General features: G+C 43.0%; 1 protein-coding gene across 1 annotated transcript; it reads left to right on the top strand.

Annotated features, from left to right (window-relative positions):
* The first annotated feature begins 332 nt into the window (after positions 1 to 332).
* PPP1R2C (PPP1R2 family member C) lies at positions 333 to 959 on the top strand. The gene is made up of 2 exons (XM_026012193.1): positions 333 to 561; positions 634 to 959. Exons 1-2 carry the CDS (start codon positions 333 to 335, stop codon positions 957 to 959), a joined length of 555 nt encoding a protein of 184 aa, XP_025867978.1.
* Positions 960 to 16,411: the final 15,452 nt, after the last annotated feature.

Here is a 16,411-nt window from a genome sequence, read left to right as displayed (position 1 = left end):
CCGGCACACAGACAGGCTGCATAGAAATTCACTAAACAGTGCTTTCTTGTTTCGAGGGCAATGCACGGACACTTCCTTTGTTACTCCTTCAAAACCCCCAAACCCCAGCATGGCCTGCAAGGCGGTGATGGCGGCCATGACGTCGGCCGTGACGGCAGTGGCCACCTCTGTGGCGTCGTCTGCGTTGTCCTTTTGTGACGCGGGGTCAGAGTCAGACCGCCAGCACCTTGGGACCAGCGTCCAGAACAGACTGAGCTGCAGTCTCAGCCAGGAGAGCGGGCAGGCGGCTGCGGCGGCCCAACCCTCGCCCCGCGGCCCTTGGCTCCTCAGGCATGGCGGCCTCCGCCGCCTCGCACCGGCCCATCAAGGGGATTCTGAAGAATAAAAGCTCCACTGCCTCCTCTGTGGCGGCCTCCTCCCCGCAGTCCGGAGGGAACATCCAGGAGGTAAAGAGAAAAAAGTCCCAAAAATGGGACGAATCCAACATCCTGGCAACACACCGTCCGGCCTACAGAGACTATGACTTAATGAAGATGAACGAGCCCAGCAGCCCCCACCTCAGCCAGCAAGACTACGGAGAAGACGCAGCGACCGCCTTGGACGCAAAGGACACCATGAGCCCGGACATCGTAGCTAAGAAACTGGCCGCCAGCGGGACCTCGCAACGGAGCCGTCAGGTGGGGGAGCCCGACAGCGATGGAGCACACAGTAGCAAGACCTTTTTCGACGCGCAGGAAAAGCAGCGGCAGTTCGAAATGAAAAGGAAACTACACCACAACGAAGGCCTGAACATCCAGCTGGCTAGACGGCTCATCTCGGACGACCTGCAGCACGAGAAGGACGAGGATGACAACGAGGAAACCACGCTTGGAGACAACGAAGACAACACTGCCCTGGAAGAATCATCGGATGAAGTTTCTACAAGTGACGAACTGCAAACGCAGCCATTCCACAGCTAGCGACCGTGGCCCCGCGCCACCACCGCTGGCCGCCTGCCCCAGCCCGGTCGCCGTAACGTACCGCTGCTTGCTCCGTAAAGTCCGGGCCGCACGGGCGGGGCCACCTAGCAGTCCACCTGCCCCTGGATCACTCCATGGTGAACTTAGAAAACGACACATTAAAGGCAGAGCGACTGCTTGATGTTGTTTGTGCGTGGTTCTTTGCGCCAAATACAGATCCTGAGAGCGATTTCAAACCGCGTTCCTTAAAAAAAAAAAAAATATATATATATATATATACGTTGGGTGCTGTATGTATTAGCTAGCTCCTTAGATGTTAAAGGGACTGATTTATATTCGCTTGTACCTGTGCTAGCTTTCTTCGTGTGTTCGCTTTTATAGAAAGGTTTGGTTACGAAATCAAAGTGCAATAGGTACAGTTAGGTTACTTAGTCTGATGAATATTTGGGCTGAAAAAAACACCTGTCTTTGGGGGGATTTGCCTGTTTAACTGGGTGGGGCAAGAGTTGCATTTCCTTTGGCTTAGTGCCTTTACATTTTCTCTGAATTTTCTTTCAGTGCTTAACAGGGGAATGCTACCTTTTTTTCCTCCACACACACACACACACACACACACACACAAAAGTTCTTTTTCATTAATTACTGGGTTAAAATTGTGCCAGTGTCTATTCAGACTGTGTCCTGTCCACCAGGTGGGCAGATTGGCTGTCAGTATTTTAAAACATCTAATGTTACTCCGTACTCCCTTCTCATAACTGTCTTAGCCTCAACTCTTAGTTTCCTCAGTCCTCTGGGCACATACACACACCACCTTTTATGGAGTATCTTCGATTCTCAAGACATTGGGAACCCTTCTTTCTCTCAAATATTCTGTCATTTGTTGAAACAGTGTTATTTCTACTTTGATCACTATGGCCTATTCAGTCTTCTGAGGTGTGGAGAAATAGGAAATAGAGTTCAACTGCCAACTTTTTATACCTTTTTGGTTTATAGCTTGCTAAATAATTTGCTATTATTACTTTATTGTTTGACCTAGTTAGCTTTTTGAAAACAACTGAGCTTTTCTTTTGTGACAGATTCCTCCGAGCCAGTGACATGATTATAGCTCCTGGACAGAAGTAAGTCCAAAGGTCTTTCGTGTGTGAATTTTTTTTCTTTTTATTTAAAATTTTACTGAGATAATTGGAGGTTCACATGCCATTGTGAGAAGTGATACACAGAGATGTTGAGCTCTTTTTACCCGGCTTCCCTCCGTGGATAACTCTTTTAGGGTTCCTGGACCCAGTCCTGATGTGGGAGGAGGGGCTTCCCCCACACACAGCAAGCAATTCTCATGCTACCTGAAGAAGAGCATCCAATTCCTCAGGTTAAGGATTCGGTCTTGCTCCCATTTGAGACCCTAGTCAGTACCGGAGCCTGGCCCCTTTGCTTCTGACCAACCAGCTACAGATTGCGGGTTCCTACCACGAATAACTTAGGTTTGATTAATTTGCTAGGGCAGTTCACAGAACTCAGGCAAAACAGTTACATTTGGCAGTTTATTAAAGGATATGAGTCAATAGCCAAATGAAGAGATACACAGGGGGAGGTCCTGAACAAAGGAGCTTCTGTTGTCATGGAGCTTGGATCTGGTTCCACAAGCATGAAAATTCTCTTAGAAAAAAAGACCAAAAAATCCTTAGAGTCTTACAGGGGCTTTATTACAAAGTTAAGATTGACTAAGTCATTGGCCATAGGCTAATTCAACCTTCAGCATCTCCTCCCCCGAGGTCAGGGGGTGGGGCTCACTTTCAACCCAATAATCACATGGCTGGTTCCCCTGGCAACCAGACCTTGCCCTTGGGTGAGGTCTAAAAGTCACTTTCATTAACAGCAAGACACCCATTTCACCTTTATGGCTCCTAATTTTCTTTCAGTGCTTACAGGCGAATGCTACCTTTTTCAGGAACTGTGGATGAAGTCCAAATATATCTGAGATATATGATTTGGGTCATTTGGATGAACAAATATATTCTACTCATAAATCATTATACTCCCAATAATATGTTGCAAAACTATAGCCTGACGCTGCAACCCAGATATTGACATTAATACGATCAAGATACAGAACATTCCATCACTACAAGGATCCCTCATGTTGCCCTTTTGTAGCCACATCTGTTCTCCATTTCTAGAATTTTGTCATTTTAAGAATGTTCTATAAATGAAATCATACAGTATGTAACCTTTTGGGATGTACCACTCTTTGTATATCCATCCATCCACTGAAGTTCATCTGGACTGGTTCCAGTTTTGGGTATAACAAAAGAAACTGCTATGAACATTCGTGTACAGGTTTTTGTGTGAACATAAGTTTTCACTTTTCTGGGATAAATGCCCGGGAGTGCACTTGCCGGCTCGTGTGGTGGTTGCAGTTTCTTAAGAAACTGCCAAACTGTTTTCCAGAGTGGCTGTGCCATTTTATATTCCCACCAGCATATATGAGCATTCCAGTTTCTCTGCATCCCTACCAACATTTGGTGTTGTCACTATTTTTGAGTCTTTTTTTTTTTTATAAAAGTGTCCTGAGGTCCCAATTTGCATTTTACTAATGGCTAATAATGTTGCACATCTTTCCATGTGCTTGTTTGCAAGCACGATACATCATCATCTGTGAAATGTCATTTGTCCATTTTCTAGTTTGATTATCTGTTTTTATTGTTGAGTTTTGAGAATTCTTTGATTTGCAAATCTTTTCTTATAATCTGTAGCTTATTTTACCCTCCTATGGAGACTTTTGCTCTGCAAAAGGTTTCAGTTTTGATGCAGTTTGATTTATCAGTTTTTTCCTTTTATGCATGGTGCTCTTGGTGCCCTACTCAAATGCAATCCAGAACAATTTTTTTTTTCCAAATCGTGATTTCCTAATTAAGTGACATGGTCTTGGGCTGTACGGAAAATGGATTTTTATTTTTTAAGTTATTAAGTATTGAGTTTCCTTTGGAGAAAGAAATCTGAGTGTTCAGTTTCAGTTTCAACTCTTTATCAATGTCATCTCCTCTAGTAACTCCTCTCATGTTAGCCTTTGTTTACTCATTTTTCAGTCTGAGATTCAGCAAGGCTGGTCATTTAAAATCTGGGACATATAATAGGATAAATGGGTTGTCAAATAAGAGTAACTTCCCCTTGAAGGGTAAGGCAATTACATGTACCCCTAGACTTTGAAATTGTTTGCATTCCCCCTCTACATTAGTACACTAAATAACATGTAATAAGGCATAATAATATAAAAGAATGGTAGTCAAGAGCCACTAAATTGGTTCCTTTAGTTGCAGCCTGTAATCTGAAAAACACTGAATTCAGAGGATCTTAATATTTTCAGTTAAAGGATTCTGTTTTTCATGTGCAAATATCACCTGGGAATAACATTATAGGTGCTTATAAGCCATTCACATCTTAGAATAAATGAAGAAGAATTTGTATCAAGAATTTGATTGGGGAGTAAGCCAAAATTGGGGGTCATTATAAAAACAAAAGGAGAGAAGGAGGTAGCCAGAGTGAGGAGTTGGGAAGGGAGGGGAAAAAATGAGGGGGAAAAAAAAAGAATGAAGGATTGAATTCACTGGCTCTAAAAGTTATGACTGGTTCTCAATGAGTCATTAACTCTCTGAACTATCATAAAAAGGACACAAAATCTTACTGACGGGATGATAAGGAAAAGAATAATTCTCTTTTCCACCCAACCAAATAATTATATCAATACTATTACCAGTACTACGACTAATAATTGCCATTTACTGAGTATATGTGACGTGTCGGACACTGTACTGAGGCTTCAAAAACATTGTCTCCTTCAGTTATGCCAACAACTCTTTGAAATAGTATTTTTCCCATTTTAGAGGTAAGAAAACTTATTTATTTTTGAAGATTTTATTTGTTCTTGAGACACACAGAGAGAGGCAGAGACAGAGGGAGAGGGAGAAGCAGGCTTCCTGCGGGGAGCCTGATGCAGGACTTGATCCCAGGACCCCGGGATCAAGACCTGAGCCAAAGGCAGATGCTCAACCGCTGAGCCACCCAGGTGCCCCTAGAGGTGAGGAAATTTATAATAAAGAGACTTATGTAACTTGTCCAAATCCACAGCTGCTAAATGATGGAATCAGGATTCAAACTCGGGCCCGTCTGGCTTCCTCAGGCATAGTCTTCCCTCCACTATACAACACTGGCTCTGTCCAGGTCCTTGGTGGGGACTGAGGCTTCTTCCTGCACAACTCCTAAGCACACATGTCTACCCTGACAGTGCATCAAGGGCTGCTTTTCTATATAGCTGTAAAGAGGGAGTGGTCTAAGGAGAATGTTCTCCGGTCTAGAAGCTGCCCTCTCCCCCTACACATGCTGCTCTGAGCCTCAAGTTCTAGTGCTTCTCCTTCCCACTCTCTGCTCTGAGCCCTTGCTCAGCAAAGAACCTGAGATATTCACTCAAAATACCACTGGATGAATGGAGCATATGTATCAATTGCACTTTCAACAATCCTCCACATGCAGGCTGATGGCGAGGAAGCATGTGGAAGGCCAGGGGAGTGGTGAGGGAGAGAGGCACGTCAGGCTGGAGCAGAGCAGAGAGGAAGGAGAGAGGGAGAGAGGGAAGAAGAAATGAGATGAAAGAGCCAAGTTTTGTAGGGAAAAATTTTTGTAGGGAAAGAAACAACAGCACCCAAGACCATAAACCTCTTGGGTTTTTCTGATGTGTTAACAATTGTGTGTCCCTTTCTTGGGTTATTGAGCCAGTTCCTCTCTGTTTTATAAATGGTTTATGAGTCCTGCGAGTCCTGTGTTACCCTGGTGACAAATCAGGTCTCTGTGGGGAAGGGGAACTTAGCTAGAAACTGGTGAGAGGGGACAGAGTGAGGAGGACAGATAAGTAAATGCAGACAAAATGAGGTGCTGAAAAAGACATTTGAGAATAAGAGAGTGATGATGTGTGTAGGGTCACACCACTCAGAAGCCACTTCTGACATTTGTCATCAAATAGCCACCTTCCCACTCTTTCTTAAAAAGATTTTATTTGTCTGAGAGAGAGAGAGATGGGGGGAGAGCACAAGCAGGGCAAAGGGGAGGGGGAGAAAGACAAGCCTACTCTCTGCCGAGCAGGGAGCCCGACTCAGGGCTCCATCCCAGGACCCTGAGATCATGACCTGAGCTGAAGGCAGACGCTTAACTGACTGAGCCACCCAGGTGCCCCTGTTCTCTAGCTTTCCCCACCCCTGCCCCAGTCTCAGGTGGCAGTTGAGTTTCCCCCTCCATGTTGGTGACTGTTCACATTTTTGTTTACCCAATACAATATGGCACTTGGAGCAATAGGATCATTAAGAAGAAATGTGGGCAAGGAGAGAGATGAAGGATGGAGACTCGAAAACCCAGATTTGTGGTGGAAGACAATCCAAATTTTTTAAAGAAAACACCTGATCAAATTAGTGCTGCCATTTCAACATGGGGGGGGGGGGAGGATTCAGTCCATAAACAACGGATGTGACATTTAATACACATCAGAAGTGGGGGTGAAAGAGGCTGAGCTCTCTGCCAGTGTCCACACTGGTTGAGCTTTAGCACCTGAAGCTGCACATGCAGGGGGTTTTGGAGGATTTAAGGATGCAGTCTGGGAAAAGTCTGGGGAAAGCCAAAAATTATGGGTGCATGTATGTTCGTGTGTGTGTGTGTGTGTGTGTGTGTACATGTGCATGTGCGTATGTGCAGGGGGGACGTTGCCAGAGGCTTTCTTCCTCATCAGTGTAAACACAGTTCTCTAATACAAGGTTATACATTATTAGCTCCTAAAAAATATAAAGGATTGTTTTTATCACTGTGTAGGCAGAGCATTTTTGCATCACGGAACCTGCCTATGCATGTTGGATACTAATGTCTTATTCTTTCAAGGAGCCTTTTTTTTTCCTCTTCCTTTTTTCCCCTGTTTTAAAGCAGACTCTTTGAAAGGTGCATATGAACCCGGTTTCCATAGCAATTGCAAGCATCAGTGATAACCCAGAGCTTCTAAGTTATAATATACAGGCTACCCTATTAATGGGTTTCAAACTGCATTTCCATGAGACAACAGCTCAGCCACTGATAGATAAGGTCAGACCCCATATCCAAACTTTAAATTAAATCAGGATAGATCAAAATGCAACAGAAGGAGTGTCCTTTTGGAAAGTGTGCTGTTAAAAAAAAAATATGTTCTTTGTGGAAGCAAAACAGTTGCTTTTGTGGTTTGTAATGCCCAGATGGAAAAATCCTAAAACAGATAGAGCTTCTTCTGGGTTATTAATGGCATGTTGTCATTTCCTTATGCTATTTGTGAGCGAGGGTTCCCCCCACCCTCCGCCCCGTGGTAGCTCAGACTCTAAGAAAGCACATAATCTTTTGCTCCAGGAAGAACAGATGTGACAGTTAATTCTTGCCAGGTCTGGAATAACACTAGTTCAATTATGATTTATTAAGTTGTTTATTCACGCCCTAAATGTTAAGACCCAGTGCCTGTCTTCAAGGAGCTGCCAGATTGGTGGAGAGCTTGGCCTTGTCACCAGGCCACTTCTATACTGTGCAAGAGTGCTGCACAGGGGGACCGAAGAGGCATTGCCAGAGGTCTGGAAGTACTTGAAGGAGAAATGGAATTTCACCAAGATGGGGAGGCAGGCCCTGGGAGACTGGCATTCCAGATGTAGAAAAGAGGCAATATGGCCTTTGTCATGACCTGCAAGGTATCTCTTCCGGACAAAATGAGGGATTACAGAGGCAAGAAAGGCTCTGAAAGGGTTGATGTGCCGCACAAAAGCAAAGGACCTACTGCTAACATGTTCAGCCGGAGGACGACACAGCCAGACCCTTAATTTTAAAAGCCCCTATGGCTACACAGTAGGATCTGGAGTGGAACGGAGTAGGGTGGACAGAGCTGGAGACAGGAGCACAAATGTGACATTGGTCTCAGGAAGTGAAAGATTTTAATGATCAAATGCCAAATCTCACCTTTCACTCACAGCCGAGTGCGACCCTGCTCCACGTGGTGCCAGGCAAAGCGTGGTCCATAGGCTGGTGGCATCGTCATCACCTGGAAGCTGGTTAGGAATGCAAATTCTCAGAGCCAGCCCCAGATTTACCTGAGTCAGCATCTCTGGGGCTGGTTCGGGCCATTGGGTGCTCTTAGAAGCTTTCCAGGGGATTCTTGTAGATATTCAAGTTTAAGAAGCACTCCTCTACAACACAGCTTTTTATTTCTTTTTAAGATTTTATTTATTTACTCATGAGAGACACAGAGAGAGAGAGAGGCAGAGACACAGGCAGAGGGAGAAGCAGGCTCCATGCAGGGAGCCCAACGTGGGACTCGATCCTGGGACTCCAGGATCAGGCCCTGGGCCCAAGGCCGCGCTAAACCGCCGAGCCACCCGGGCTGCCCACAATACAGCTTTTTAATTAGCTGACGTCAACTCTGTGGGACAGACCTCACTGTTACTGCGTGTGTGCACACACCTGTGTGTGAGATGTGTATACGATTTTGCAGAAATGCATCACATTCAATGGCAGGACTGTGGGCAGGTGTGCCCAGAAGCTTCCACAGGTATGCTGGCTGATTCGGATCACAGCTGTACTCAATCTGTCACCACCCCTCCCCATGCTACTCTTTTCCTGATCCTTCCTCCTCACCTTCCGATACACTGTCCTCACCCACCGACCTGCACACAGACACGCAGTCACCGGTGCCGCGGGCATTCCCACCGTCAGGATTTCTCCACATCTCCATCTTTGCTCGAGCTCTTCCTTTTTCCCAGAATATATGTCTTCCTGTTTTTTATTGCGTGTTCTACTTTCTTCCACATTCCAGTGCAAACCGCACTCCAAACTCCCAAGTCAGAATAGTGGGTGCCTGCCTTGGGGGAAGAAGAGCAGAATAATTGACAGGAACGGATTTCCAGTCCCAGAGATCTAGATTTGAACCAGGGCTCTGCTAAACATCAGCTGAGTCCACCCGAGGTGAAGCTGGTCACCTCTGAGTCGAGTTTCCTCACAATCAAATGAGGAGTAATCATAAATCATACCTTCCATTCACGGCTGTTGGAATGATTAAATGAAAAGATGTTAGTAGAACACACGGCCTCTAGTAAGTATTCAATAAACAGGAGCCAGTATTATTTTTTCTCATGTGCACGCATTTGCTCTGCATCTGCTGACGTGCTGATCATTTCTGTAATAGCGTGGGGTATATCTGAGCCTATCTCTTTTCCCCCAGCAGACTGAGGGCCCCTTGGGGACAGGAGCTGCGCACACACTCAGAGCTCATTACCTGTGTTCCCTCAAGCTCCAGAGCCATGAGCCATGAGGGGGCACAGGTGAAGACAAAGTGAGAAGGTGACACTCCCGAAAAGCAAGTCTTGAGTGGCAGCTGCTTCAAGTAAACTTCTCTTTGAAGATGTCCTTGGTGTTTTCATCGCCACTAAGTTCTGCAGAGTAGGAGATGAAATGGGAGGACAGGAAGCAGGATTTAGATGTAAAGCCAGTCTACATTTTAATTTTAAAATGCATTGAAACTTCCAGGACTGCGCCAAGTTTATGAAAGAAAGGAATTAATTCTGTCTCATGAATCCAAACCACAGGTAAGAACCACATTCAGGTATTTATAGTAACACACAATACTTTGTATTCCTAGAATGTTCCTTTTTTTTTTTTTGCTTCTTCTTCTTCTTCTGAAGTCTCTTTACTAGTTACTATGGACTTTGATAGCAACACACAATTTTTAGAGCTGGAAGCCTTCAAGACCCTTTGTTCCAACTCCCTCACCTTAGAGGTAAATTTCTATGTCTCATAAGAGGCAGAGACCAAAAGATCAGCTAGGGCTTATGAAGCCAAGGGAGGTGATGTTTGTATACAGCCACAAGATCTCTCCTTTTGTATATGGGGAACATAAATTGAAGACAGATTGAAGTGTGTTTTCAAGTTGATTTGGGGGCTCCTCTTGCATTTAGAACTCAGGAAAGCCTTCAAGGAGCATCTGTCCTTTCTTAGAAAGCCTCCCCTCAGACCAGCACTGAGCACCCTCTCTCTCTGGTCGACACTGCTCCTTGGACAGCTGTGTGGGGAAGTGGAGGTACTTAACTCCTGTGGGGGCACCTGAGCATGAAGGGAGTATGGGAAAATAAGAAAGATCAAGGTGCACATGGGACAACCCACTAGCCCTGAATTCCTCATCTTTTTTGAGTGAGGGAAGAAGAGGCATTTGTGATACCCTTCTTTTTTTATTATTTAGATTTTCTTTATTTATTCATGAGAGACACACAGAGAGAGGCAGAGACATAGGCAGAGGGAGAAGCCCGATGCGGGACTTGATCCCAGAACCCAGGCATCACGATCTGAGCCAAAGGCAGATGCTCAACTACTGAGCCACCCAGGTGCCCCCTTGTGGTCCCCTTCTGCCTCGTCGTCCCCTCAGCCTCCTCATTTCGTGAGACACCCAACTACCCATGTCATGGAGTTGTTGGGAAGACTTCATGAAGTCACCCAAGGAGAGGGCTTAGAATGGGGCCAGGCACTGTTGCATGTATTTAATAATAATAATAAAAAAATGGTGCCCTCATCAGACAGCCCTCAAGTGTTGCCCACTCTTCTGCTTCAGCTGAAAGAAACACTTGGCTCAAGATAACGCTTCCTCCCCAGGGTGGGCCCAAACCCAATGACTGATCAGTGTAGGGTTCTAAGGGGCCTGTTTATTTAGACGTGACTCAGGACGACTCTGAAAGGCCATTCCATCTTCAGAGCTAGCTGGCCAAGGCTTAGCCTTGAGACTTCATCACAGCTGGACTTCTTTTTCAGCCCACTCCCTCATGCTTCCTCTCCCTCCTACTGGTGTGGCTCCCAGGGGCCCCTCTAATTACTCCCTGAGTCAGCTTCCTGGGGAAATCAACCTGCGACAGACCTCTACATTAGAAATGCTGAGCTCTGAATGATCTAATGTCAAACCCAAACGTCTCTGTCCAGTCCTCAGAAATGAGTCATCTATAGCTACTATGGAGTCACAGAGGTGTCTGGTTATGGCTTTTTATTGGCAGGGTGGCATGCAAAGCTAATAACAAAAGGTAGTTGGCAGTGAGAAATAAACAGGGGACAGAACACCTGCCTTAAGCATTAGAGATTGCTTTCACAGGATCCCCCCAGCCCCACCCTGCTCCCAACTCTTCTTCCCAGCATAGAACTTGGGAGGATCCAGGGCTGCCCTTGGCCAGTCAGCTCGGCTGGAGCTTTAATCAGCCTATTGTTCAGGTCCAATAGGACTGCTAAATCTCTTTTTAAAAAAGATTTTTATTTATTTGACAGAGAGAGAGAGAATGAGCTGGGGGGACAAAGGAAGAGGGGAGAGAGAGAAACAGACTCCCCTACTGAGCAGGGAGCTCAATGTGGGGCTTGATCCCAGGACCCTGAGATCATGACCTGAGCCGAAGGCAGATGCTTAACTGATGTTTAACCACCTAGGTGCCCCGCCAAATCCTTTTACCCACAAGGTATTGGGGATTTCTGTCCCATTAGTTTGTCCGATTTTGATCAGTAGTGACCCCCTGTATAGACACTGACTGATGACAATCTCGAGTCCAATGAATAACAAAAAAATATCAGCTCCATCTTTTTAAAAGATTTTTAAAAAAGGTTTTTGTTGATTTATTTGTGAGAGAGACAGAGAACAAGAGCGACAGCGAGAGCGAGAGAGAGAGAGAGAGAAAGAGAATGAGCAGGGAGAGGGGCAGAGGGAGGGAGAAGCAGACTCCCCACCCAGCAGGGATCTCGATGCAGGGCTCCATCCCAGGACCCTGGGATCATGACCTGAGCCATCCAGGTGCCCTGAAATATGAGCTTCATTCTTAAAAATCCATCCAATATACCCAAATGTGGATGGTCATGCCATCTGTTAGAAAAGACATGCAAGTGATCATCATGAGATGGAAGCACCTCCACGTTAACTCTGAAATTCACTAAAGGTTGATCATAGTTTGAATGCTATATATAGTTTTGGTGTATCAACTCCAAGACTATAATCTATGCCCTTCTGGTGCCCCATGATAAGGAAGAAGAAAATTGTATTTTAATTTTCTATTTCTTCTGGTCCTAAAAATTATCTTCTGTCTGTGACACTGGATTTTGAAAAATAGTATGATGGGGAACAATAGAAGTAACATGCATGCTATTTAGCATTACTTACTTATTTTCATGCAATACCATTAATATCCCTGGGGGTATCCAAACCTGTTTATATCCCATCTGTTTTCTTCCTGCCACAAATGAAACTTCCATGCCCTGAGAGGCTTTGATTCCACTGCTCTGAAGCTTTGGAAAGAATGTGTGCAAACATTCTGGAGTGGGTAGGCATCATGCAAGCAAAAGAAAAACCATTTTTTAAGGAAAAATAACAAAAACAAAGGAATTGTATAATCTACATCCTAAATCTCTTTTCAGGATCAGAAATAATAGTAACCACTAGCAGTAGAAAATATGTGTGTTGGCAGTTTCTTGACCCTCTGGGACTCCAAGCATTTTGTTTGTTTAAACATTCACCCTCTATGTATTGATGTGTTGGTAGTTCAACTCATCTGAGATCTGAAGAACAGTAGTGTCATAAACTTTCTGAAGAAATCCATTCAGTGAGTCGCACCATTATAAGTTCATTGTCTCTAGAGGGCCCAAGAATGTGGAAGTAAGTACCTAAATTAGGTATTGTCATTAACGCCCCGTTGTTTAAATAACTTTAATCAAATATCCTTGAACTTGAAATGTTACAGAAATTTTGTTTATATTCCACCAGGAACACAAAAGTGAGTGATTTAGTCTTTTAACAGGGCCAAATGTTTACTCAATAGCTGCAATACATTGTGACAAAGATTTAATAGGCTGGTGTTGAGAAGGCACAGATAAAGGATATTGAATGTCTATTTTAAATAGATCGTCCCCCGCTTCCATCCATTGGATTTGCATAGCATCACATTGTTGGTTAGTGGTTAAAGAGAAGAAATAGAATTTTGTGATCATAAAACTTGAAATTGGAGTCAGAACACATGAATTTGTATCCAGGATGTGTTTTCTATTAACTGAGTCTAAGAGTGGCTTGACTTATGGTGCATAGTTTTATCATCCTAGAAGGGAGTAAGAGACAATTATGAAGAAAATAACAACAACAACAACAAAAATAGCTACTATTTCTTGAGCACTTTTTATGTGTTAGGCCCTGTTTTAAGTGTTTACAGATATTCTAATTTCCTGCCATGACCCTTTGGGGACATTACCGTTATTAATCTAAGTTTACAGATAAGAAAATCAGATATGAGAAAAGTTAGGCAGTTTGTACAGATGAAGATAGTTTTGAACAAGTTAAGTGAAATCAGACCAGAAATAAAGCAATCTAATTGTCTTCACAGCTCTGCAGCAGCTAGTGTAACCTGATAAACCTACCTTAAAGGCTTGTAATGAGGCTCAACTGAGATATACATAATACTTTGTAAAACTATAAACTTTGTGAACATGTGCATACAGATTTTAATTGTGCAGTAGGTGTAGTTTAATAACAATTAACATTTGTGGACAATTATTAAATTTGGATCATGTATAATTTAGTAATAGAGTATGCCAACCAGCATTTTAATATTTAGAATGCCAAGGGAACTTCTGGAAACAGACTTTGAAAGATAGAACTGCTACATAAAAATTAGCATAAATAGCCTGACTCCATTCTATAATTCTCTTTCCCTTGGAGCAGACTTCAGTAGAATGAGGTTTATCTAAAATTCATTCAGCCTCCTTCAGGATGGCAGGCTTCATTTTTTTCTTTCCAAGCCTTACTGAAATGACAGTAAAGAAGTATAAAAGGGAATACATCTATAATAGAACTAAAAAGGGGATTAAGGGCAAGGATTGACCAGAGATATTTGACAAATTTTTGAAAGGCTGAAAACATAAGGGGTTATTTTGACAGATGAAATCATGGTGGATGCAACAGCTCACAACAGAGGGGAGGAGGTTACTGAACAGCTTCTGAAGGTGGAGGGGTTCTGAGCTAGGAGCTATCAGGTACAAAGAGTTGGATTGGGAAGTAGGGTAGAATGCAGAATGATTAACAGAAACACTATGTCAAAAATAGCTATAATAGGTGTTACACACCCTGCGCTCCCATATAGAGGGACTACCTTTACTTTAGAAGAGGAGAAAGGCTCTATAAGGCAATGGAAAAGTCTGGAGTCCTCTTGTGCTTCTTGGTGGCCCTAGAGTAAAAGCTTCTTTGTTTTGATTACAAGGGAGATGTTCAATTTGCCTCCTTTATTTCTGTCCCTTTACACCCCCAAATAAAGCTCCTTCATGAACGATACGCTTTCCCTTTCAGGTGGAGAAAGATCTACACAGCTCCAGGGGAAAATTAATATCAACTACTTTTAAAAAGTGAATCTGTTTCCATATTTCTTTCTTTTTTCTTAATTTAAATTCAAGTTAGGGGCACCTGGGTGGCTCAGTTGGTTAAGCATCTGACTCTTGATTTCAGCCCAGGTCATGATCTCGGTGGCCTGGGATTGAGTCCTGCATCGGGCTCTATGCTCAGCATGGAGTCTGCTTCAGGATTCTCTCCTCTCTATCTCCCCTGCTCTCTTGCTTGTGCACATGCATGCTCTTTCTCTCTTAAATAAATACATGAATCTTTAAAAAAATAAATTCAAGTTGGTTAACATATAGTGTCATATTGGTTTTATGAGTAGAATTCAGTGATTCATCACTTACATATAATACACAGTGATCATCACAAGTGCCCTCCTTAATGCCCATCTCCCATTTAGACCATCCCCCCATCCCCTCCCCTCTAGAAACCCTCAGTTTGTTTTCTACATTTAAGAGTCTCTAATGGTTTACCTCCCTCTCTGTTTTTATCTTATTTTTCTTTCTTTTCCCTATGTTCTTTTGTTTCTTAAATTCCATATATGAGTGAAATCATATATTTCTTTCTCTGGTTGCCTTAGTTTGCTTAGCCTAATACACTCCAGTTCCACCCATGTTGTTAAAATGACAAGATTTCACTCGTTTTGATTGCCCTGTAATATTTCAGGTGTGTGTGTGTGTGTGTGTGTGTGTGTGTGTGTGTACCACATCTTCTTTATCCATTCATCAGTTGATGGATACTTGGGCTCTTTCCATAATTTGGCTATTGTTGATAATGCTGTTATATGCTGCTATAAACTGGGATACATGTGCCCTTTTGAATCAGTATTTTTGTATTCTTTGGATAAATGTTACCATATTGCTTAGTTCAAATGTACAACACAAGATTACATGGCATTTGAAGAAACCAATAACTCATGATAGAGGAACCTAATGTAATAATTTTTAAAAGACTCCAGAGGAAAAAAATGAGAGAATTCACTCAATATAAGATCAGTTAAGAAGAAATCTACTTAAAATCCTCAGGGAGGGGATTCCTGGGTGGCTCAGTGGTTTAGTGCCTGCCTTCGGCCCAGGGCATGATCCTGGAGTTCTGGGATTGAGTCCCATGTTGGGCTCCCTGCATGAAGCCTGCTTCTCCCTCTGCCTGTGTCTCTGCCTCTCTCTCTCTCTCTCTCTCTCTCTCTCTCTCTCTCTCTTATGAATAAATAAATAAAATTTAGAAAATAAAAATAAAAATAATAAAATAAGATCCCCAGGGAGATTTGAGAAAATATTGCATGCATAAAATAAAAATAAGATGCTACAAAAAGGAGCATGCAAAGAAGAGAAACATTCCTGAAAAATAAAAATATAATTTATTAAGTACATTTGAGAAAAGAGAGAAAACAAAAAGAAAATTGAAAAATACAGAAGATCACTTATAGGAAGTTGAATATCTACCTAATCAGAGTTCCAAGAAGATGGAGCAAGAAAATAGAGGGAAGGAAATAACCAAAGAAATAACAGAAGAAAACTTCTGAGGGTGTAATAAAATTCTATCTTCAACTTTAAAGAGCTCAACAAATGTCCAGCACAATAAGTACAGAAAAACCCAGAGTGAGACACGTAATTAAAATTTCATAATAATGGTGATAAAAGCATGACCCTAAAAGCTTCTGGGGGTCAGTGGGGAATGGAAAAAGAAACCATAATGATACATGACATTACAACCATCACATCTTAAAAGACAGTGGGGCAATGTTCTGAAAGAAAATTTTTTCAACACAGTATTTTATATCCAGGAAAACTCTTAAGAAGGTCAAGAAGCCAAATAGAGACAGTTTGGACAGACAAGGATTGAAGAAGTTTAATAACTACACACACTTCTAAAAAAAAAAGTTTCTTAAGATTGTGGTACAGCAAAACCCAAGATAGAAGGAATCCAAGAATGAGAAAAACCAAGGAAGACTTGAGAGCCAAGAAACTATGTAATAAGAAATTCCAGGATGACAATTATACAGCAAGCTTCTAAAGCAACAGGTCAG

This window comes from Vulpes vulpes, chromosome X (assembly GCF_048418805.1).
Source record: "Vulpes vulpes isolate BD-2025 chromosome X, VulVul3, whole genome shotgun sequence".
NCBI classification, from domain to species: domain Eukaryota; kingdom Metazoa; phylum Chordata; class Mammalia; order Carnivora; family Canidae; genus Vulpes; species Vulpes vulpes.
This window is presented reverse-complemented; position numbering and strand designations above follow the sequence as displayed.

Excerpts from the sequence above, each read along its gene's own strand:
- PPP1R2C (XM_026012193.1), top strand. The coding sequence starts at position 333 with ATGGCGGCCTCCGCCGCCTCGCACCGGCCCATCAAGGGGATTCTGAAG. Across the intron at positions 562-633 it reads GCCCAGCAGCCCCCACCTCA|CTAAGAAACTGGCCGCCAGC; the intron begins GCCAGCAAGACT and ends CGGACATCGTAG.